This window comes from Canis aureus, chromosome 20 (genome assembly GCF_053574225.1).
Source record: "Canis aureus isolate CA01 chromosome 20, VMU_Caureus_v.1.0, whole genome shotgun sequence".
Lineage (NCBI taxonomy): Eukaryota > Metazoa > Chordata > Mammalia > Carnivora > Canidae > Canis > Canis aureus.
In genome coordinates this window covers 23,179,434-23,202,887 of record NC_135630.1, presented here as the reverse complement: position 1 = coordinate 23,202,887, position 23,454 = coordinate 23,179,434, and the positions used below count along the sequence as shown (strand labels likewise).

The window sequence follows — 23,454 nt, the reverse complement described above, 5'->3', positions numbered from 1 at the left end:
AAAGCTCCGCAGCGCGGAGACGGACCCCGTGCGCCCCGGCTGGCGCGACCTCGGGGGAATGTCGCGGGGTCGAGTCCCAGAGCCGCGGCGGCCTCGGCGGCCGCCCCCCCGCTCGCCCTCCGCACCTCCCCGCCCCCTGCGCTCGCCCCCCCCACCCCTCCTGTCGCGCGCTTGCGTGCTGCGGCCGCGGCTCCCGACCCAGAGGCCGGCCCCACGGAGCCCGGAGCGAGGAGGGGGCGGCGCGCAGGAAGGGAGGAGAGCGGGGGCGCGGGGGGGCGGGGGGCCTTCGGGGGTGGGGATGTAGAAGATGTGACGCCGCGGCCCGGCCGCTGCCAGACGGCCGACGCGGTGCCCGGGGCTGGCTGCTGGTGCCGGCGCTGCGCTAGGGGAGGCGGCCCTCCCGCGAGCGGCGGCCGCGGACACGCCCGGCCCCGGCCCCGAGCGCAGCTCCCCGAGCCCGAGCGCAGCTCCCCGGCCTCGAGACCGTGCTCAGCTCCCCGGCCCCGGGCGCAGCTCCCCGAGCCCGAGCCCGAGCCCGAGCCCGAGCCCGAGCGCAGCATCCCGGCCCGCGCGCAGCTCCCCAGGGCAGCCGGCGAGGGGAGCGGCCGGGCGGCGCGAGGCTGGGGGCCCGCGGGCGCGGCCGCGCGCTGCCGGGCGGGAGGCTGGGGGGCCGGGGCCGTGGCCGCGCCCCGGACCGGGTCGGGGGCCGGGGCCGGGGGGCGGCGGCGGCTCCTCGCGCGGCTCCGGGGGCGCGGACACCCCGGCAGAGCCCCGGGGGCGCCATGGCAGCCGGGAGCATCACCACGCTGCCCGCCCTGCCGGAGGACGGCGGCAGCGGCGCCTTCCCGCCCGGCCACTTCAAGGACCCCAAGAGGCTGTACTGCAAAAACGGGGGCTTCTTCCTGCGGATCCACCCCGACGGCCGGGTGGACGGGGTCCGGGAGAAGAGCGATCCCCACGGTGAGTGCCGGCCCGCCCTTCCCCGCGCTCCCTGCGGTCCCCCCGCCGCCCCATTCCCGCCCCTTCCTTCCCTTCCCTCCGACCGCAGCGGGACGTGTGGTTCCTTTCCGCGCGGCCCTCGCGGTTTCGGGTTCACCGCTCGCCCCCTCCTCGCCGGAGCTGCGGCGTCGGGTTAGGCGCTTCCCCAGGCTCCGGGCTGTGCCAGGTCCCCGGGTAGACCCGGGCCTCGCCGCCCCCCCCCCCCCCGCGCGGACCACCTGTTGCCGCGGGGATGCCCAGCGGCGGGGAGGTGAGCGGGGAGGTGGGCGGGCTCGCCCTGCGCGCCCCGGGCCCGGGAGCCCAAGCAGGAGGGACCCAAGCGGAATAAATGCTCTTTATTGGAAAAATACCTTCCCAGAGTCGTGCCCTTAAACTCCGATTTGGTAGGATCCGAGCCAGCTGGCACACTGCTCTCACCCATCTCTGTCCTTTCTCTTTCCTTTCCTTTTCTTTTTTTCTTTCTTTTCTCCTTTCTTTCTTTTTTTTCTTTCTCTCCCCTTTTCTTTCTCTCTTTTCCCTTCCCTTTTCTTTCTTTCTTTCTTTCTTTCTTTCTTTCTTTCTTTCTTTCTTTCTTTCTTTCTTTCTTTCTTTCTTTCTTTCTTTCTTTCTTTCTTTCCTCTTCCCTTTTCTTTCTTTCTTTCCCCTTCCCCTTCCTCTTTCTTTTCCTTCCTTCTTTCCTTCCTTCCGTCCTTCCTTCCTCCCTTCCCTTTCTTTCTTTTCTTCCTCTCTTTCTCTTTCCCTTTCCTTTCCTTTCCTTTCCTTTCCTTTCCTTTCCTTTCCTTTCCTTTCCTTTCCTTTCCTTTCCTTTCCTTCCAAGGAAAAGCTTAAAGCAACATTTAATATTCTTTACAAGATGGAATTTGTGACAAGTTCAAAAGGAAAACTTGCTTTAATGCACCTGTGCTCAGATATCTATGTGATTTCCTCAGAAACCATCGTGGGCTTAGCCAATCTGGAAAGTGCTGTTCAAAGCAGTGTCACACTGGCCGCCTGAAGGTTTCCTTGGAGATACTGGAGCGCTTCTGCATTGAGGCTGGTGCTCACCATTGATGGAACCCTTCCTGGACAGCCTCTCCTCTCTCCTCTCTCCCCTCCCCCTCCCCCTTTTTCCCAATTACCGAAAGCTTTCAGGGCAAAAGATAAGACTTTGAAAAAAAAAAAAAAGATATAGACTTTGTTAATAAAGTGTGACACACTTTTCTTTTAATAGTGACAAGAACTGCAAAAACTTTAATCTTCCACCTGCAGTTATTAGTTTCGGGACCTTGAGCCAGGTTCTTCATTCTTAAAGTGGGGATAATGTCTACCTTGCATCAGGTTTGAGGATCAGATGAGAATTTCTCCCAAGTGCGCAGAGGACTCAGTTTACTACTGTACACTTTTGTGTTCAGTAAAAAACAATCCATTTGTGGTATAGAAGTAACACTAGCCTACAGTCATTGGTTCTCAAACTTGAGGGGTACGTTAGAATCACTTGGGGGGTGGGGGTTATAGCCATTGCCCAACCTTGTCTCCCAGAGTTTCTGATTCCTGAAGGCTGGAGTGAAGCCTGATGATTTGCATTTCTAATAGTTCCCAGGTGATGCTGACCTGGGACAACACTTTGAGACCCAGTGATGTATAGAAAAGAGGAGGAAAGGGGCATGAAATGGACTGATTAACAGCACTGATGGAATTTGAAATGAGGGAAAGAGGATCAGTATATTTTAACCGTCATCCTGTGAGAGCGCGTAAAACATCCGTTTTAAAAGCTGTGTGTCTGGCCTTCCTTAGTGGTTTTTCAGGTGAAGAATCCAATCCTCTGTTTGCCTGACAAAAGACCAGCAGGAGTCCAGAGTTCCACTCCACAGCAGTTACCTCTTTATCAAAAGTTGCTCATGGAATGTCTGTCATTCACACCTGCGGAGCCATAGGTAGAGGCCACCTGAGTTGACCTGAGCTCCAGCAACCTGAGTTGACAAACGAATGGGAAATGTGCTTTTATATTGCTGGAGTATTTATTGATTCCAAAATAGCAACAAGCAAATGATACAGGTCTTTAATTTTTTTTCAGGCATGCCATAATTTTTGGATTTTATTAAGCACCCACATTATCCAGTAAAACTGAAAAGATGCTTGTAACCCAATAAATATGTGTTAGTACTGTTTCTCTATTTTAGTAACTTGAATAGGTTTCACAAACCTAAGTTTTAAACTTGGTGTTTGAAGTTTATTTTGCAGTTGGCTGCTAGGTTAGCACAGCAGATTAGGGCCAGGTGCCTATATGTCCCAAATAGTATTGTTCTTTTCTAGTAGCACAAATGGTCTGTAATTAAAAATAAATAGAGATGCCTGGGTGGCTCAGCGCTTGAGCGACTGCCTTCAGCCCAGGGTGGGATCCTGGGGTTCTGGGATCAAGTCCCAGTGCTCCCTGCATGGAGTCTGCTTCTCTCTCTGCCTGTGTCTCTGCCTCTTTCTCTCTGTGTGTCTCATGAGTAAATAAATAAAATCTTTTAAAAAAAGGAATAATAAAAATAAAAAAGGTATGTTCTATGATTAGAAGACAGAAGAACTCTCCTCCAGATTAGGTTCATGTTGAGACTTCCCCTAGTACTTTCTTTTTTTAGAGACACTTCTTAATTGCTGCATCATTTTTTTTCTTTGAAGCTTTTGATACTCTTTCCTTTAGAGTAAAACTGTACAGGGGCTAGTGTGGGAAGATATTCTGAATTGCCATAGCACACTACTGCCCTTGTAATAACAGCTGTTGACTTTTTCTTCCTAACTATGAGTTTTTCATAATCTTATTTTAATTCACTGGTTCTCAGAGGGGGTGATTTTGCCCCTGCCCTACCACCCCAACGTTTGGCAATGCCTAGAGACATTTTTGGTTCACATTTGGAAGGGTGCTACTAGTACCTAATAGGTAGAGGCCAGGGATGCTGTTAACCATCCTACAATGCACAGGATACATCCATTATCCCCAGCTAAAAAATTTCTGACCCCCAATGTTAATAGCGCTAAGGTTGAGAATCCTGCCTACTTGATAACTAGCTAAAGACAGCATGTTAAAAGTGAAGAGTAGAATACTTCTCCAGATTTGTGGAAGGTATTGAATTTTTTTTTTTAAATCACCTTTTACCAGGTAATAGACTGACGAGAATAAAAACCTAAATGATGAATTTAGACCACTTCTGTGTAGCCCAACCTGGACATAAGTTTAAATACACTATATTTTCTGACATGTCAAAGATGTACTGATAGTTGACCAAACCAGAGCTAGACCTTCTTTGGATACAAGAAAAAAACATGATTATGGATGTGCTATAACCATATCTTCCCAACCACATCTCCATTACCCAAACAAACAAGACTGACCAGAAAACACCGAGAAAGAAAAGCAAGAGCTCATGGTTGCCACAGTTTCCCACTGAAGTATGGCTCAGATAGCCAGACTTATTTGAAAAGTTGAAAATTGCTGATCTTGTTCCTCAAACTGTTTTGTCCAGTTGACCTGAAAATCTTTGAGAGATTTATTAACATTTTCTGTCCAGACGTCTTGTAAAATGCAAATACCTTTGAAAAGAAGAGTTCAGTCGGTATCGGATTTTAACATTTCATGCATTTTAACATTTCGTGAGAGTTAAATTGTGAGCTGATGCCACAGCTGACCAGGACCGGAATTTAGGGACGGCTGGTAGAAATGTGGGGTGCTGATTAGGAATGGGGGGTGTGGTGCAGGTGCAGAAGGGGAGACGGGGCGGGGGGGCAGACCAGAAATGAAAGGGGAGGGAGAAGGTGACTGAACATCAGTTTTCCATCTTATTTTTTTTTTAATTATTATTTATTTATGATAGTCACAGAGAGAGAGAGAGAGAGAGAGGCAGAGACATAGGCAGAGGGAGAAGCAGGCTCCATGCACCGGGAGCCCGACGTGGGATTCGATCCCGGGTCTCCAGGATCACGCCCTGGGCCAAAGGCAGGCGCTAAACTGCTGCGCCACCCAGGGATCCCAGTTTTCCATCTTCGAAGCGTGGATGAAGGTCACCTTGGCCTCACGCCTGGGTATTCTCCTATAGTGTTTTTGCTTGAAAGGGCTGGTTTTCCTGCACGATCCCCCTAGTCCTAGAGTGACTTTTATTTGACATGAGAGTTTTGATGAAAGCAAGATGTGATAGAGCACCTGTTTCCCCAGCGTGTGTGCTGCTCAGCCAGCTTCCCTTTGGTGTCTTGGATATTTTGATTGTCCCCTTCACATGTCCATGGATTGTGTAACGTGAAGTATATACTCTGAAGTCATGACCCGTATAAAAACTTCAGAAAAGAGAACATTTTATCCCAAGTAGCACGTACAACACGTGATAGAGTGTAGTAAGTGCAATGTACGCTGGCTGCTTATGTATGTTTTAGCATTAAATTTGTTCCAGATGCTCTTAGGAGAAAATGGAGGTGGTTAGCGGTGTTGCTTCTACCCTTGGGCTTCTCCTAGGAGGTGACCGCCTGTTTGCCATACTTCTCTGCTTCTAGGCTCTAGAGGATACAGACTTGGAGAGGCAAGAGGGACCTGCCCACTCCTGTGTGGGGCAGGGATGGGATCCAGGCCCGCCTGACACCCCTGCCCTTTGCCACGGCACGTATCCCATGTAATTCCGGTCATAAAAACAAGGGCTTGTGAAATTCAGAGGCATCAGACCTTTTAGTTCCCTGGTCTTGTTTTATAGAAGAGAGTGTTGAGGTTCAGCACAACTGATCACCTGAGTTTATCTGCTGATTTCCTCTGGGCTCATCTCTAGCCAGCTTCTTGCCCACCAGGTCCCCTGCACACACCCCCCCCCCCCCCACACACACACGCACTCTTCCATTCAGTAGCAGAGAGCACCCTCTGGGGCACCCTTCTATGGGCTGCTTCCGTAGTGTTGGTGAGGCCAGCCCCCTGTGGAGTAGAGCCCTCTTAACTAGTTCATGGGTGGCCTCTAGTTGTGTTCCTGGGGTATTGGAGAAAGTCACCTTTCATTCTCTTCCTTCCTGGCACTATTGATGCTGTGTTCTCTCCTCTCTCTTCTTTGGGTAATATCTGGCAAGTGGATCCCCCTAATTTGCCTTAATAAACACAGTGTTTATTTACAGTACTGCTATTTATGTGCAGTAAACAAATGAAGTAAGAATCTAATAGCTCACTTAATCATGGAAATCATGTAATTGGTACAGCAATGAAAGAACAATTTATGAGTCATAGATATTACCACACCTTAGAAGCCTTTTAAGAAGTTTCATGCCAAGTGACTTCAGCCTAGAAAAGGCAATATCCCCTTGTGACACACCCTGAGGGCTCTCCTTGTGTTTATAAAATGGCCATTGTGTAATTAGACTTTGACAATGGTGTAACGTTGGCGTTCTAAGCATTCCCACTTAGATTTATGATACTATTTTAAATGCACGGCCATGATTTTTAAGTTTAATTTAAAAATAATAATATTACAGATGTAATAAAACACAAACCATTCTTTATATATTATAAAATTGATTTCATTCATCTACGCAGTGATTCTCAGAAATCCCCATCTGCGATGCTGAAAAAGGTAATTTTTAGGTCTCACATCATTATAACTGTTATTTTTAAACCACAAGATGCCTGTACAACAGGATAATAACTACACATGTGCCATAGCCTTTGCTTGTTTTTCCAAATTCCAGTGTTTGTTGATTTTCCAAAAGCCCTGCTTGGGCCCCTTTGTCCTGTAGCACACATCTGTTAGAAGGCTGGCCTGGGGTAAGAGTCTAAGACGTGAACTGGAGCAAGGCAAATCGCATTCAAGGCAAAAACCTTAACCCTATGATTGTATTCTATCTAAGCAAATATATTTTGTTCTGTTGCTTTTGAGCTAGTCATTTGAAATCTGATATCTGGTCTTGTACTGCCTGCTGTCAATGTTCAATAAATATTTACTGCTTGATTGTTTGCAAAATCATTTGGAATATTGTGACATTAGGAAATCATGCAGTTATAGAAACATGATTTTCAGTGTTTCCTTGTTGTATCCATTGTTGGATTTGCTATTGTGTTCTCTTTTGCTATCAAACTCCTTCTGGAAGCTGGGTTATTTATAGCCCCAGAAATTTAGGCAAGGACTCAAAGTGGTGACTCCCAGGGAACCTCACCCCTTGAGCCATATACTGGTTCTTAGAAGCCAGACTAGTCCCATTCTAAATTCCTGCAGGATATTTTTAGTTTGAAGAAATTTGGAGGACCTGGAGGCAACAGCCAATATTTGGTGTTTAATTTATGTCTCATCCCAGCTGTCCTCTGTCACTCTTTCTATGCCAGGTGACTTTTGAATCGACCAGTGTATCCTTAATGCTTGCTTATTCATTTACAGAAATCTGTAGTGGATGTGTGTTTATATTTTCAAAGGGCTACTTACTTCTCCGTATTAACTTACTTTCTAAATGGAATTATTCTGTAAAATTCTGGAGTGGAAGGTTTCCCGATTTTTAAGGTATTCTGGAGATAAAAGAAAACAAGGAGGAAGTTCAAGTATAATTGAACTGTTGAAAGGAATTTTCCTGTTTAATTTATTATTTATTTAATTATTTAAATTAAGCTATACATTAATTTGACATTGAAATTTATAATTAATAACCAAAATGAGTCAATGAAGAAGTGTTTGGGTTTTTTTTTTTTTTTTTTTTCTCCCTAAGGGAAATTTGTACAGACTAGTAATGATCTGGCTAGATTCTCTGAGTACATTGTTCTCTGTTCATAATTGAGGTACTTGAGAAGGTGCTGGGACCTTATGGGTGGGGACCATGAACTCTCCATATAAATAAGCATCATAAACAGCTTAGGACCTTTAACTTCAGGAAGTGCTTACTAAATGTCAGCTGCTGATGAAAACATTTTGTGTGGACCACCTACCCTGTGTAATAAGTATTCATGGGCCAAATACTGTAGAAAGCTTAGTTGAGGTGTGTTGCTTTCTTGGCATAGTAATGCATACATTTAAACACTTGGCCAATCTTTTAATGAAGATGATTATATGTAAGAAAGTCATATTTGAAAAATATCTGGAAATCTTAGAGGCTGGCTATTAGCAATTCATAGAATAGGCCATATAGAAAATTGAATCATTTTTAAGGATTAATAGTTTAAACTTGTTAGGAATTCTGTTTTCCTTAAAAAGCATTTTGGATTTTTATCATATACTATGTGGTATAAAATTCCTTAGGTCTCCTGTACATTGTTCATTCTTTTGTGGCCAATATCCTGGAATCCTGTGAGCTCTTCTAGTTCATCTCCTTTTCACTTTTTAACTCTGGATCCTGCCCCTCAGAATTCTACTTAAATCATTCTGGGCCCCAGCAGTTTTTCACTTCAGTCGTGTGGCCTTATCCAATTTGTCACCCTCCTTGACACTTGACACCCTACAATTTGACAACTTGATATTATTTTCTGTCTCTAACTTCTTGAGACTTCTTTGGCTTCTGTTATACCACATCAACCTGATATTCTCAATCATCCAGCTTCTGGTTTTGCCTCTTTTTTGGTCTTTTGATTTCATATCCCCCAAGGCTCTGTTTTTGGCCCTCTACTCTTCTTTCTGTGTGCTCATATTTCTTTAGCAGATCACTTAGAGTCTCCATCTAAGTCCCTGATTTCCCATTTCTGTGTTAGGACTGTGTTTCCCTCTGCTTGAAGGACAGATAAACTGCCTAAGTCTCAACTCAAAATGCATGAAGAACTTAACATCTTTTTCTCAAACTTGCATCCCTTTCTGCCAACTTTTTGTTTGTAGTGAAATTATTCTTCTAGTCTTCAAAGCTAGACACCTCAGAGTCCTCCCTGCCTTAGTGATATTTCTTTGCCCTTTTGATTTCCCCCGCCCTTTACTTACCGGAGGCCTAGACCAGACCCTACCTGACTTCCCTTTTCAAATGTCATCTACTGGCTCAATCTTATTTCCCTGCTATTACCATCCATATTCCCCTGATGCTGCCAGTGCTCTTGCTTAGTTGTAGCCTCTCATCTGACTGTCACTGTTGCAGTGATTGGCTTTCCTCATGTGAGCCTAGTTTTTGGAAATCCTTTTCCTTATCAATTTCTCTTACACACACTCTTTCCATTCCCACCTATCTCTTTTTTTTTTTTTTTTTTATATGATAGGCACACAGTGAGAGAGAGAGAGAGAGAGAGGCAGAGACACAGGCAGAGGGAGAAGCAGGCTCCATGCACCGGGAGCCCGACGTGGGATTCGATCCCGGGTCTCCAGGATCGCGCCCTGGGCCAAAGGCAGGCGCCAAACCGCTGCGCCACCCAGGGATCCCCCCACCTATCTCTTTAAAAATCTCCTAAGAGCTAGCTTGCCAGTCTTCTCCTTTGTGAAACGTTCCCTACCTTTCCAGGGAGTTCATTGTTTTTATTTCTGTTTTCCCTGTGGTGCTTGGTACTTGTTCTTCTATAGAACCTAATGATTGGGACACCTGGGTGGCTCAGCGGTTGAGTGTCTGCCTTTGGCTCAGGGTGTGATCCTGGAGTCCTGGGATCAAGTCCCACATCGGGGAGCCGGCTTCTCCCTCTGCCTGTGTCTCTCCTTCTCTCTCTGTATCTCTCATGAATAAATAAATAAAATCTAAAAAAAAAAAAAAAAAAAAAGAACCTAATGATTTGTCATACATTGTTGATGCATTTCTCTCCTGCAGCGGGAATGAGCTCCTTGCCGGCAAGGACTGGGACAGATATTTTGTATCTGACCTCATGCACAGTGGCCACTCAAAAGAGTGTTTTCTAAGTTCTACATGTAGCCGACAAATTCGCCGAGTCTTCTCACTTCTGTTCTGACCTTCTCACATCTTCCTCTTCACTTCAATCCAGCTGTTTCCTTGAGCTGGAAAGTCCTCTCAGTCCTTTTACTTTATCCTAGTCGAAATTACACTTCAGACCATATTTCTTTCACACCATCCTGGACCATCTTTCCTTTCACATGTGCTTCTAATAGTTTGATGTGTTTTAATTTCATGGCCCCTAATATTATTGGAAATTCCTATTTGGGAAGGATTTAAAAAAAAATTCAAACATTACCTAGTAATCTCTTACTCTCTTTTCTTCTCTGAGGGTCTGAGCCAGAGTTGACTCATCCCAGATCCTCTTAGCTCCAATTGCTGAATGAATGACCAGGCTGAAGCCTATGAAGAAGGTCAATCAACATTTGCCAAATGAGCTAGAACTTTAAGTAAATAAGCATAAATACTTCACTATGAGGCATGTAAAGTGGACAAATTGAATGCAGCATCACTGTACCTCTTTCTACAGACACCTTTCACATTATTCAAAGGAAGTAATAAAGGTAAAACATATCATTTGTTAGGATCACTTTTTATTGTGGAAGTTTTCAGGTATTGAATAACATCAATATTTCTAGCCAATTCCAGAACTAGTTCTAATCCTCTAATAATTAAGGAATACAGATCTGAGAATTCACACTTGAATCAGACACTTTATCCTTAAACCTCTCTCTCTCAAATCTAAAACTAGTGAATCATCTTATAAATTAGGATTAAGAACTATCTGGTACCATTGTTAGTATCTTTTTTGGCTGTGAGGGAATGGCACAAATAATTTAATCCTAATATTCAGATATATGGGCCAGAATTCATTACAACAATCTTAAAATTCTTAAAAGGATAGAAATTGTATGACAAAGTGAGTCATAGTCTTTGTGATGTGATGTCTGTAAGGGAGGGTGGGAGAAATTGCTGAATGACCAGTCTTATTCTACTCCTTTCTAAGCTGAATCATTTTGCAAATAGAAAACAATTCATAGCTTTCTCAGTGGTCATTCCAGAGATAGAAAATGGAAGAAAGTTAAAAAAAAAAAAAAGAAAGAAAGAAAATGGAAGAAAGTAACAGAAATAATACCTCCGTTTAAAAAATTACTTTTTGAAATGTATCCTTTGATGAACAGTCTTTATCTTGAATTAGAAACAAAATTAATTTATTTACTGCTTCATAACACCTAACACCTTCAGTCTCCCCTCCACCCCCTCTTATCTATTAATTTTTAAGCCTAAATTTTTTTTTAATTCTCCTGTGTAATTTGACCTTTCTCTTTATAGCTTTTTCTAGTATATGTGTGTTCAGAGAGGGGAGGTGTCATTTACCTCCTGGCTCAATGGCTACTTGAATTGGATGGGGACTCAAGGAAAGAAAGTCTCTCTCTCTTTTTTTTAAAGATTTTATTTATTTATTCATGAGAGACACACACACACACAGAGAGAGGCAGAGACACAGGCAGAGAGAGGGAGAAGCAGGCTCCATGCAGAAAGCCCGACATGGGACTCAATCCCAGGTCTCCAGGATCACGACCCAGACTGAAGGCGGCGCTAAACCGCTGAGCCACCCGGGCTGCCCAAAGAAAGTCTCTTTAATCTTGGAAATTATGATTCTGGGTTGACATAACCTTGCATTTTGCCTTGTTGGTCCTCTTTTGTTACTTTTCTTCTTATTAGAAACAGAAGTTAGGAGAGCTTTTCTCAGAGTCCAATTTAGTGTTTAATCTTTAAATGTAAGATTAATTAACCTTATTTCCTTATCTTCTTTGAGGGTAAAGCATTTGTCCAGAAAATTATGTAAAAAAAGAAATAATCTCTTTTGAGTGTGTTTCTAAGTTTTAGAAGTTCTTCTTACATGCTTATATTTTTAAATTACTCTAATCTCAATAATATAGTACTAGGAGGGGATCCCTGGGTGGCGCAGCAGTTTAGCGCCTGCCTTTGGCCCAGGGCGCGATCCTGGAGACCCGGGATCGAATCCCACGTCGGGCTCCCGGTGCATGGAGCCTGCTTCTCCCTCTGCCTGTGTCTCTGCCTCTCTCTCTCTCTCTCTCTGGGTGACTATCATAAATAAATAAAAATTAAAAAAAAAAACTTTAAAAAACATTTAGTACTAGGAATATAATGCAAGTAAAATTGGGAAGACAGTCTTGTTAACTGGGTTCATTAATAGAGATAGTATATATAAAGAAGGTATATACAACAAGTGTTGGATTAAAAAACAGTGAATTATAGCATCTCTCTAGGCTGTTACATTGTGGGAAAAGTGAGGCACAGATTATTTTGTAGAGAGGATTTTAAAGCCATGAAATATTCAGGGATCTGTCTAACCTTGGCCACATGCCTAGGGTGATTGCCATAGCGATAAGCAAAATCTCTGTACTGGGCAGTAGAGGAAGAGCCAGTTGTTTGGCCTTCACCTCTAGAATTCTAGGACCTTGGTGTTTACGGAGTATTTTTTTAATGAACGAATGAAATTCTTGAGAATATGCTCTATGTCAGCTTTACAAATAACATGTTTAATCTAGATTACAAACTTAAAAAGCACAAGTATCATTAACCTCATTTATAGATAAGAATAGTTTTTGCTATTGCCTTTTCAAAACATGTTCTCTTTGTGACGAGTAATGAATTATGCTTTCTAGACTTCTTGGTGTTTAGAATACAGATTTATGATCAGAATTCCAGATAGACAATGTAGCAGAAAGTTAAACAGAAATAGCGATTTCAAAAAATAATTTGAACTCTTCTCAGAAGCTTTGCCAGGTCCAGCAAAGTTAGGGTCTGGGCCATCTTTTCTCCCACCATGTTATTGCATTATTTTTGTTTAGAAAATATTAGTCATCGAATATAAAACAATTCCTTAAAATTTAGGCGTTGTTTTCTGAAGAACTCAAAGATTTTTAAATGGCATGTAAATAAACTAGGACATAATTAAAGGTAAATACTGTATAAGAATGGAATGAACCTTGAAGGCAGGATCTGGAAGATTAAAATGCAGGATAAGCTGGGGTGTACAGAAAGTACAAAGCAAATAATTGAAAGGGTGTTTTAAAAGCTAAGTCCTTTCAAGGAAATTCAAGATAGGCCACTATTTAAGAACATGTGGTATAAGACTAAAAACCAATCCCTTAAAAGCAGATGTAGTTTGACCTATTTTATTTTTAATCTTCCATTGCATTTTAAACTTCTTTTAATCTGGTCCATCAGTAATATTTTGGTGTCTGCTACGTGAGGAAATAAAGACCAAGATAGAAAAAGACATATCAAGAAAACACTTAACCAGACACATCCAGAGATGTGTCTAAAATTGAGCAGCTCTTTCCTTGAAGTCATTTGCTCCCCTTTTTTGACTCCCCAATATTTTTCAACAGGTTTACCATCTTTCTTGCCAGCCAGGCCCACCTCTTGGAGAAATGTCTACTCTTCATCTTCCTTAAGGGTCACATCCTTTTCTCCAGCCGTGTGCATTTCAGTTATGCGATGTCTTCTGCACTCACGCTGGTCTTTGCACTCTTGCCACTGCTGCTGTGATCTGTCCCTGACTCTTGCAACTGTCTTCTAACTCATCCCATCTGTGTATGAGTTTGCTGGGCTGCTGTAACAAAATACCACGGACTGAGTGGCTCAAACAACAGAAATCTATTTTCTCATAGTTCTGGAGGCTACAAGTCCAAGATCAAGGTGTCTGCTGGTTTGATGTCTTTTGAGGCTTCTCCTTGGTTAGTGGATGGTTGCCTTCTTGCTGCCTCTTCACTTGATCATCCCTCTGTGCAGGCACAAAGTTCTACTTGTGAAAGACACCGGTCTGATTGGGTTAGGGCCCTCTATAATGGCCTCATTTTAACTTAATCACCTCTCTAAAAACCTGGTTCCAAATACTGTCATTTTCTGAGGCAGTGGAAGTTAGGGCATAAGCATATGAATTTAGGGTGTGAGATATAATTCAGAGTAATCCTTCTGAAGACCAGCTCTCATCATGTTATTCCTCTCCTCACTAAAACATATGGACTGGAAGGTGTCCAACCTCTGGTATGCACATTGCTTACAGATGTGGGCACTGTTGAAAATCTGTAAGAATCATAGAGAAGAGGAAATTTACCAGCAGATGAGTAGTTGTCATATCAAAAAGCGGAATAAGATGTTTTCCAGAAACTAGAGACAGGTAGTAAGTTTAATGTAGGTCCTTGTTAAAAAAAAATTCCAAGAGGATTGAGAATACTAAGAAAACACAATAAGTAGTATATAGGGTAATATAATAGAAGAAGAGTAACATGTGGGCTCGTGGGTGGCTCAGTTGGTTAAGTGTCTGCCTTCAGCTCAGATCATAATCCCGGAATCCTGGGACTGAGTCCTGCATCAGGCTCCCTGCTCAGCAAAGACTCTGCTCACCCTGCCCCTCATCCTACTCATTTTCTTTCTCTCTCCCAAATAGATAAATCAATAAATAAAATCCTTTTTTTTTTTTTTTTTATGATAGTTACAGAGAGAGAGAGAGAGAGGCAGAGACATAGGTCAGAGGGAGAAGCAGGCTCCATGCACCGGGAGCCCGATGTGGGATTTGATCCCGGGTCCCCAGGATCGTGCCCTGGGCCAAAGGCAGGCGCCAAACCTCTGCGCCACCCAGGGATCCCCAATAATAAAATCTTTAAAAAAATAATAGTAACATGCATAGGCTTAATATGTTGATTTCAATGGAGTATCTGACCAATATTTTTCAGATTTTATAATATTTATACTGTTTTTAAAGTTTTTATTATAATTTCAGTTAACATACATTGTTATAGTAGTTTCAGGTGTGTATACCTGATATATCAGTATAGTGATTCAACCCTTCTGTACATCTCAACAAGTGCTGTCCTTAATCTTCATCATCAATTTCACCCATCCCCCATGCCTCCCCTCTGGTAACCATCAGTTCTCTACAGTTAGTCTGTTTCTTGATTTGTCTCTTTCTCTCTTTTTTTCCCTTTGCTTGTTTGTTTTATTTCTTAAATTCCACATATGAATGAAATCATATGGTATTTGTCTGACTCATTTTGTTTAGCATTATAGTCTAACTCCATCCATGTTGTCAGAAACAGCAAGATTTCATTTTTTTTTTTTTTACGGCCAAATAATATTCCAAAGTTCCAATTCCATATTATTTATATTCCAATTATACACACACACACACCCCTCACATTTTCTTTATCCATAAACTGATGAACACTTGGGTTGCTTCCGTGTCTTGGCTAATGTAGATAATGCTGCTGTAAACCAAAGGGTGCATGTATCCCTTTGAATTAGTGTTTTTGTATTCCCAGTAGTGGAATTAGTGGATTATGTGGTAATTCTGTTTTTAACTTTTAGAGGAACCTCCATACTACTACACCAGTTTGTGTTCCCACCAACAGTGTACAAGGGTTTCCTTTTTTCCACATCCATGTCAACTCCTGTTGTTTCTTGTATTTTTAAATTTTAGCCATTCTGACAGGTATGAGGTGATATCTCATTGTGGTTTTGATTTGCATTTCCCTGGTGATAAGCGATGATGAAAATCTTTTCATGTATATCTTCTCTATTCCATAAATTGCCTTTTACTTTTGTTTATTGTTTCCTTTGTTGTGCAGAAGCTTTTTATTTTGATATAGTCCCAATAGTTTATTTTATTTTTTTTTTTATTTTTTATTTTTTCCAATAGTTTATTTTTTATTTTGTGTCCTTTGCCTTGGGAGATGTATCTAGAAAGGAGTTGCAATAGCTGATGTCAAAGAAGTTACTGCCTATATTTTCTTCAGGCCTCACATTTAGGTCTTTCATCCATTTTGAATTTATTTTTGTGTATGGTGTAAGGAAGTAGTCCAGTTTCATTCTTTGCATGTTGCCATCCAGTTTTCCCAATACCATTTGTTGAAGAGATGGTCCTTTTTTCCATTGGATATTCTTTCCTGCTTTGTTAAAGATTAATTGACCATATAACTGTGGGTTCATTTCTAGGTTTTCAATAGATATATGTGTCTGTTTTTGTGCCAGTACTGTAATGTTTTGATTACTACAGTGTTGTCATATAACTTGAAATTCAGAATTGTGATGCATCCAATTGCTTTTCTTTTTCAAGATTGCTTTGGGTATTCGGGGTCTTTTGTGGTTCCATTAAAATTTTAGGATTGTTTGTTCTGGTTCTGTGAAAAATGCTGTTGGTATTTTTTATGTGGATTGCATTAAATGTATAGGTTATTTTGGATAGTATGGGCATTTTAATATTCTTCCAATTCATGAGTGTGTATTGTCTTTCCATGTCTTTGTGTCATCTTCAATTTCTTTCATCAGTCTTTTTTTTTTTTTTTTTTTTTTTTTAAGTTTTCAGAGTACTGTTTTTTAACTTCTTTGGTTTGGTTTCTTCCTAGATATCTTATTATTTTGGATGCAATTGTAAATGGGATTGTTTTCTTAATTTTTCTTTCTGCTGCTTCATTATTGGTGTATAGAAATGCAACAGATTTCTTTTTTTTTTTTTAAGATTTTATTTATTTATTCAAAAGAGACACAGAGACAGAGGCAGAGACAGAGGCAGAAGGAGAAGCAGGCTCCATGCAGGGAGCCTGATGCGGGACTTGATCTCTAGACCCCGGGATCACGCCCTGAACCAAAGGCAGATGCTCAACCTGCTGAGCCACCCAGGTGTCCCGCAACAGATTTCTGTACATTGATTTTGCATCCTGCAACTTTACTGAATTTGTTTATCAGTTTTGGCAGTTTTTTGGTGGTGTCTTTAGGATTTTCTGTATATAGTATCACATCAGCCAATAGTGGATGTTTTACTTCTTCCTTAAGGATTTGGATGCCTTTTATTTCTTTTTGTTGTCTGACTGCTGTGGCTAGGGCTTCCATTACTGTGTTCAATAAATGTGGTGAGAGTGGACAACCCTGTTTTGTTCTGACATTAAAGGAAAAACTTTAGGTTTTTTCTAGTTTTCCCCCCATTGATGATGATGTTATCTGTGTGTTTTCATATGTGGCCTTTATTATGTTGAGGTATGTTCCCTCTAACCCTACTTTGTTGAGAATTTTCCTCATGAATGGATGTTGTACTTTGTCAAAGGCTTTTTCTATGTCTATGTAAATGATCATATGGTTCTTTTCTTTTATTGATATGATGTATCACATTGATTAATTTGCAAATATTGAGCCACACTTGTAACCCAGGAATAAATCCTGCTTCATCATGGGGAATGGTTTTTTTAATGTGTGGTTGAATTTGGTTTGCTAGTATTTTCTTGAGAATTTTTGCATCTGTGTTCATCAGGGATTTTGGCCTGTAGTTCTCTTTTTTAGTGGCGTCTCTATCTGGTTTTGGTATCAGGGTAATCCTGGCCTGATAAAATGAATTTGAAAGTTTTCCTTTTCTATTTTTTGGAATAGTTTTAGAAGAATAGGTATTAATTCTTCTTTGAATGTTTGGTAGGATTCACCTGTAAAGCCATCTGTTCCTGGACTTTTGTTTGTTGGGAATTGTTTGTTTGTTTGTTTGTTTATGACTCATTTTCTTTGCTGGTTATCGATCTGTTCAAATTTTCTATTCCTGTTTAAGTTCCGGTAGTTTATATGTTTATAGGGCTTTATCTATCTTTTGGTTGTACAATTTATTGGCATATAGTTTTTCATAATATTCTCTTATGATTTAATTTCTATGGTGTTTGTTATTTCTCCTCTCTCATTTGTGATTTTTAAAAAAAATTTGGGTCCGTTTCTTTTTTTCATGGTAAGTCTGTCTAGAGGCTTATCACTTTTATTGATTTTTCTCAAAAAACCAGCTCCCTGGTTCACTGGTTCATTCATCTGTTATGGTTTTTTGTTTTGTTTTGTTTTGTTTTGTTTTAGTTTCTATAGTATTTATTTCTGCTCTGATCTTTATTATTTCCTTCCTTCTACTGGTTTTACATTTTGTTGTTCTTTTTCTAGCTCCTTTTGCTGTAAGATTAGGTTTTCTTTTTGAGATTTTTCTTGCTTCTTGAGGTAGGCCTATATTGCTATGAACTTGCCTTTTAGGACTGCCTTTGCTGCATCATAGGAGTTTCGGACTGTTGTGTTTTCATTTTCATTTGTTTCCATGTACTGTTATGTCTCTTCTATTTCCTAGCTAGGAAGCATGTTATTCCTAATAGTATGTTATTTAACCTCCATGTATTTGTGGTCTTTCCAGAGTTTTTCTTGTGGTTGAGTTCTTGTTTCATAGTTGTTGTGATTAGAAAATATGCATGGTATGAATTCAATCTTCTTGAATTTGTTGAGGCTTGTTTTATGGGCTAATATGTGATCAGTTCCAGAGAATGTTCCATGTACACTTGAAAAGAATAGATTTCGTATTCTGCTGTTTAAGAATGGAATGTTCTAAATATATATGTTAAATTCATCTGGTTCAGGATATTCAAAGCAGTTGTTTCCTTGATTTTCTGTCTAGATGATCTATGTATTGATATAAATGGGGTGTTAAAGTCCTCCACTGTTATTGTATTATTATCAATTAGATCCGTTTTGTTTGTATTTAACTGTTTTATGTGTTTGGGTGCTTCTATGTTGGGTGCATAAATATTTACAATTGTATTTTGTTGGATTATCTTCTTTATTATTATATAGTGTCGTCTTTGTCTCTTATCATAGTCTGTTTTTTTTTTTTTTAAGATTTATTTATTTATTCATGGTAGACACATAGAGAGAGAGGCGGAGACACAGGCAGAGGGAGAAGCAGGCTCCATGCAGGGAGCCCGATGAGGGACTCGATCCCAGGACTCCAGGATCGCACCCTGGGCCAAAGGCAGGCGCTAAACCGCTGAGCCACCCAGGGATCCCGTCACAGTCTGTTTTAAAGTGTACTTTGTTCAGTATAAGTATTGCTACTCTGACTTTCTTTTGACATCCATTTGTGTGATAGATGTATCTTCACTCCCTCACTTTCAGTCTGCAAGTATCCTTAGGGCTCAAGTAAGTCTTTTGTAGGCAGCATATAAATGGGTATTTTTTTAATCCATTCTGTCACGTTATGTCTTTTGATTGGATTATTTAGCCCACTTATATCCAAAGCAGTTATTGATAGATGTGTAATTATTGTCATTTTATTATTTGTTTTATGGTTGTTCCTGAAATCTTTTATCTAATCCTTTCTTGTCTTTCTCCCATGGTTTGCTGATTTTCTTTAGTGACACAATCGGAATTCTTTCTCTTTTTCCTTTGCACATTTATTAGTGTTTTTTGTTATATGGCTACCATTAGGTTTGTATAAAACTTTTGCATATAGCAGTCTACATTAAGTTGATGGTCATTTAAGTTTGAACCCATTCTTTACATCTCTCCTCCCCATATTTTAGGTACATGCTATTATATTTTATATCCTTTTATTTTATGAGTTTCTTGACTTTTTTTTTTTTTTTTTAACAGAAATACTCAGTTTTTTTTTACTGCTTTTGTGTTTTCTACCTTATATTGTCACTTTTGGTTTGGCTTTTGCACTCAAAGGCTCCCCTTAGTATTAATTGAAGGGTTGGTTTAGTGATCATGAACTCCTCTAGTAATTGTTTGTCTGGGAAACTCTTTATCTTTCCTTGTGTTATGAATGATAGCCTTGCTGGGTTGAGTATTCTTAACTGCAGATTTTCCCCATTCATGCTATTCCCTTCTAGCTTGCCCAGTTTCTCTCAAAAAAACCTCCTGTCAGCCTTATGAGTTTTCCCTTATAAGTTACTGTTGTCTTTTGTCTTGCTGCTTTTAAATTTTTTTCTTTATGATTATAGTTTGACAATTTAATTACAGCATGTCTTGGTGGGGGCCTGCTTTTGTTGATTTGGTGGGAGTTCTTTGTGCCTCCTGGATTGGGATATCTGTTTCCTTTCCCAGATTAGAGAATTTTTCAGCTATTATTTCTTCAAATAAATTCTCTGCCTCATTTTCTCTCTCTTCTTCTTCTGGGACTCCTATAATTGCAAATGTTACTATGTTTGATAGAGGCACTGAGTTTTCTAGGTCTATTTTCATTCTGCAAAATTCTTTTCTCTGTCTTTTGTTCAGTTTGATTATTTGCTATTACTCTCTCTTGTAGGTTATTAATTTGTTGCTCTACTTCTTCCAGCTTGCTGTTCACTCCATCAAACATGTTTCTCATTTCATTTTTGTGCTGTTTATCTCTGCTATGTTACTCCTTATTTCTGTGCTATGGGTCTTACTCATGTCTTCCACCCTTTTGTCAAGTCTAGTGAGTGTCCTTATGATCATTCCTTTAAATTCTCTATTAGGCATGTGACATATCTTTTTCACTTAGGTCTCTGGCCATGGCCTTGTCTTGTTTGGTTTGCGATGAATTTCTCTGACTTCTCTGACTTATTTTGTCTAAGTCTGCATGTTTATTTGTGTTAGGAGATGTAGCTAACTTTTCTGTCCTTGAGGGCAATGTCCTTATGAAGAAGAGGTCCTGTAGTGCCCTACTGTGTGGTGTCCCCTACTCCCCAGGGCTTGGTACTTCCAGGAGTGTCTCTAATGTGTGCCATGTATGCTCTGCAGTTTTGTCCTGGCCTCTTCATCTTCAGGCTAGTCATCTGTAGAGGTTCTCAATCTGTGTTGTGGGCAGCATTTGGTTCCTGGCCTGAAGATGGTGCATTGTAACTACGTGTGCCTGGTGTATTTGTGAAATGAGACCTGTTACCACCACTGCTGAACTGAGGCTCTATAAAACTCCCCTGTCAGGAGCCATGGTGTGGGCAGGGGTTTGGGCTGGGGAAAGGGTCCCGGTGTGCTGGGCCTGAGGCAAGTGTGACAGGGAGGGGCGGTTCCACTGGGGCAGGGTGTAAGCAAGGCAAGCAGGGCTTGGTGTAAGCAAGTTAGGTAGCCAGTGTCTGAGCTGTGCTCATTCCTGCAGGTGACTGGGGAGAAGGTGGGGAATGGTGCATACCAGTTCCTATGTTTCTGGAGATGCCTTTCCATGAGCTGCCTCTCTGGGACATGCTTTGGGATCAGCAACTAACTTCCTCATGTGCATCCCATGCTCCTAAGATCACGGTTTCCCTGCTGTATGTCCATAGGCTATTTCCCCTGTCCTTTATCCAAGAGCAGAACAATGCCTTTCAACCTCTTCCAGAGCCAAGCATGATGACCTTTAAAACTACAGGCTTTAAGTCCCACTAGTTGTAAGAACTCACAAAATTCATTTTCCAAGCCAATTGCTATGGTGAATCATTTCCCCCTTGAGCTCCCCTGTGTGTTAGTCTGTCTCTTGCCCTTCTCTACTACTGTGACTCCCTCCCCACCCCATGGGCCATGATCTATTTCTTTCCCAAAACATGTCTCTGCACTTCTATTTTCTTTGATGTGTCCTCTTCTCTATCTATATCCGTGGAGTTTGTTCTGTCAGTCTTCAGGCCAATTTCTTGGGGTATTTAGGATGATATGATAGTTGTATTCATGGAACAAGAGGAGCTTGACTCAAGGATATAGAGTGTATTTTTACTCCAGGTTGGAGAGTTTAACTTGAGGGACCCATCCATAACCAACCTTTAGGTTTCCATGATTCTTTAAAAATAAGTGAAAAATATTATGCCAGGGTGTTTTTCTGAGAGGATACATAGCAATTTTATCAGATTTCCAGAGTTGTCCATGTTCCAAAATATGTTAAGGACAGTACACTAGAATCACTAAAATATATCTTATAATTAGCCTGACCAGCAGTGAGAGAACCAATTTGAATGTGTGGTTGGTGTGAGCCTTCAGCTTATGGTGAATGATTTTTGATTCTAACACCTGTAAGGAAACTAATCTCTGTGTTAAATATAAGAAATGTTTAAAGTTGCTATTTATCTCATTTCATAGTGTCCACTTTGAGGTCCCTTGGGAAAAATTTCTCTTTGGTAACTATGTCAGAAGTACTTATGCTTCTCCTTAACAGACAGTTTGTTTTAACCTTACTGTCTCTGAGAAACTTGTTACTGCTGTTGGCTTCCAGGATGCCAAATATGTGGTCTGCTTCTTGCATGTATAATGATCTCAATTCTGGCTTCACCAATTTTTAGCACTTGAATTTTTTTGCCGCATTTATTTTTCTTTTTTTGCCTCATTTAAAAGCCATTTTTAACCTTTTTTTTTTTTTTTTTTGGTCTTGATATGTTGTCAATATCTTTGTAACTCATCTTAAAAATTATTTGGGACCTGACAAGTTTTATCTCAATAAAAATAATGTATTTGTTGATTTGTTATTTTAACCACAAGATGTATAATATATTGTCATATATGGCATTAGATACTGAGAATTAAAAAGTCAAATAAGATAGACCCATACCCCTTAAACATGTATTGTCTGGCAGGGCAAATAGAGATGTAAAATGTTTTGCCTGCTTTGCTGTGTTGAGTCCTTGTGTTGTAACAGAGTGGGGTCATTCCAAGGAGGATAGTCAGTTCTAACAGGAAAGCCTGAAAAGGCTTCAAACAGGAGTGACTGCTGAACTGGGTCCTGGGAGGCAAGTAGGTATTACCACCAAAAAGTAATGTTTTAGATTTTTATTCTAAATCAAAGTTCTAACTTTTTGGTAGACTCTCCACCCAACTTTTAAGCAATGTGACTAATATCCCCATTCAGGAGAATTCATTTAGTTATTTACATATATGTTTTGCAACTCAATTTTTCTTGGAAGGCAGATGAGGGCATGAAGGCCAGGGAAATAGTGCCAGGTCTGGGATGCTTTAGAAACTGCAAAGGGTTGGTATGGCTGGAGTGTAGGGTTATGGTAAACAGCAAGGCCAGCCACATAGGAAGGGACTGGGTTCTGATGGGCCTTGTAAACCATGCTGAACAATTTGATCTTTATCCTCAAGGCAGTGGGGAGTCAATGACCTATTTTAATCAGGGGAATAAGAGTATCAGATTTGGGTTTTTATAAAAGCACTTGGGTGTGTGGGATCAATTGGAAGGTGTAAGGCTGAGAATAGGGAGGACAGTTAGGGAATTATTACAGTAGTCCAGTTGAGAAACATAATTTTTACACCATAGCCTGTCACTCTGTAAATGATGTATGAGCACCAGGGTGGAAAGGTCTCTATTTTGTCAGGAGAAAAAAGGAAAGTATTGGAGCAGTATTACCTGAAAATATTACCCCATTTATGGAAATTCATACACACAAAAGGGTTATATACTTATGGACTATGTAAGACTAAGGTCTGAAAAGGATACACACCAAACTGCTAACAAGTGGTTATAACTTTGGAGAGAGGAATGGAATTGGGAGAGAAGAGATGAAGAGGAATCTTTACTTCTTTACCCATTTATTGAGAAAATTTTAAATGTAATATATCCACATGTTATTTACATACATAACAGTTTCTGAGAAGAATAGATGGGAAGTAGGGGAGTGGAGGCAGATGTTTAATACTATTCTCTGTGGAATATGAATGTGAAGGGATGGAGACAGATGAGATAGTGACCTATAGGTTCCTGTCTCAGGAGGTTCAGGTGAACAGAGCACACTGATGGACTATGAGAGCACTGCTTGTGAGCTGTGTTAAGGCCATGCCTTTCTATTAGAAGGAACCCACCTCTCATTCATCTATCCCTTGGCTTCTCTCCTTTTCACTCCCACTCAAGAGATGCATGGCTTTGGCTATTCTCACTGTAACTGCTTTACTTTGCTAACA

General features: G+C 41.0%; 1 protein-coding gene across 1 annotated transcript in view; it reads left to right on the top strand.

The window, feature by feature from the left end:
- The first annotated feature begins 723 nt into the window (after window positions 1–723).
- FGF2 (fibroblast growth factor 2) overlaps window positions 724–23,454 on the top strand; it is a 65,465-nt gene continuing 42,734 nt past the window's right edge. The window contains exon 1 of the mRNA XM_077861123.1: window positions 724–960. Within this exon, the coding sequence (XP_077717249.1) occupies window positions 783–960 (178 nt within the window). The 5' untranslated portion in view covers window positions 724–782. The remainder of the gene's footprint in view (window positions 961–23,454) is intronic.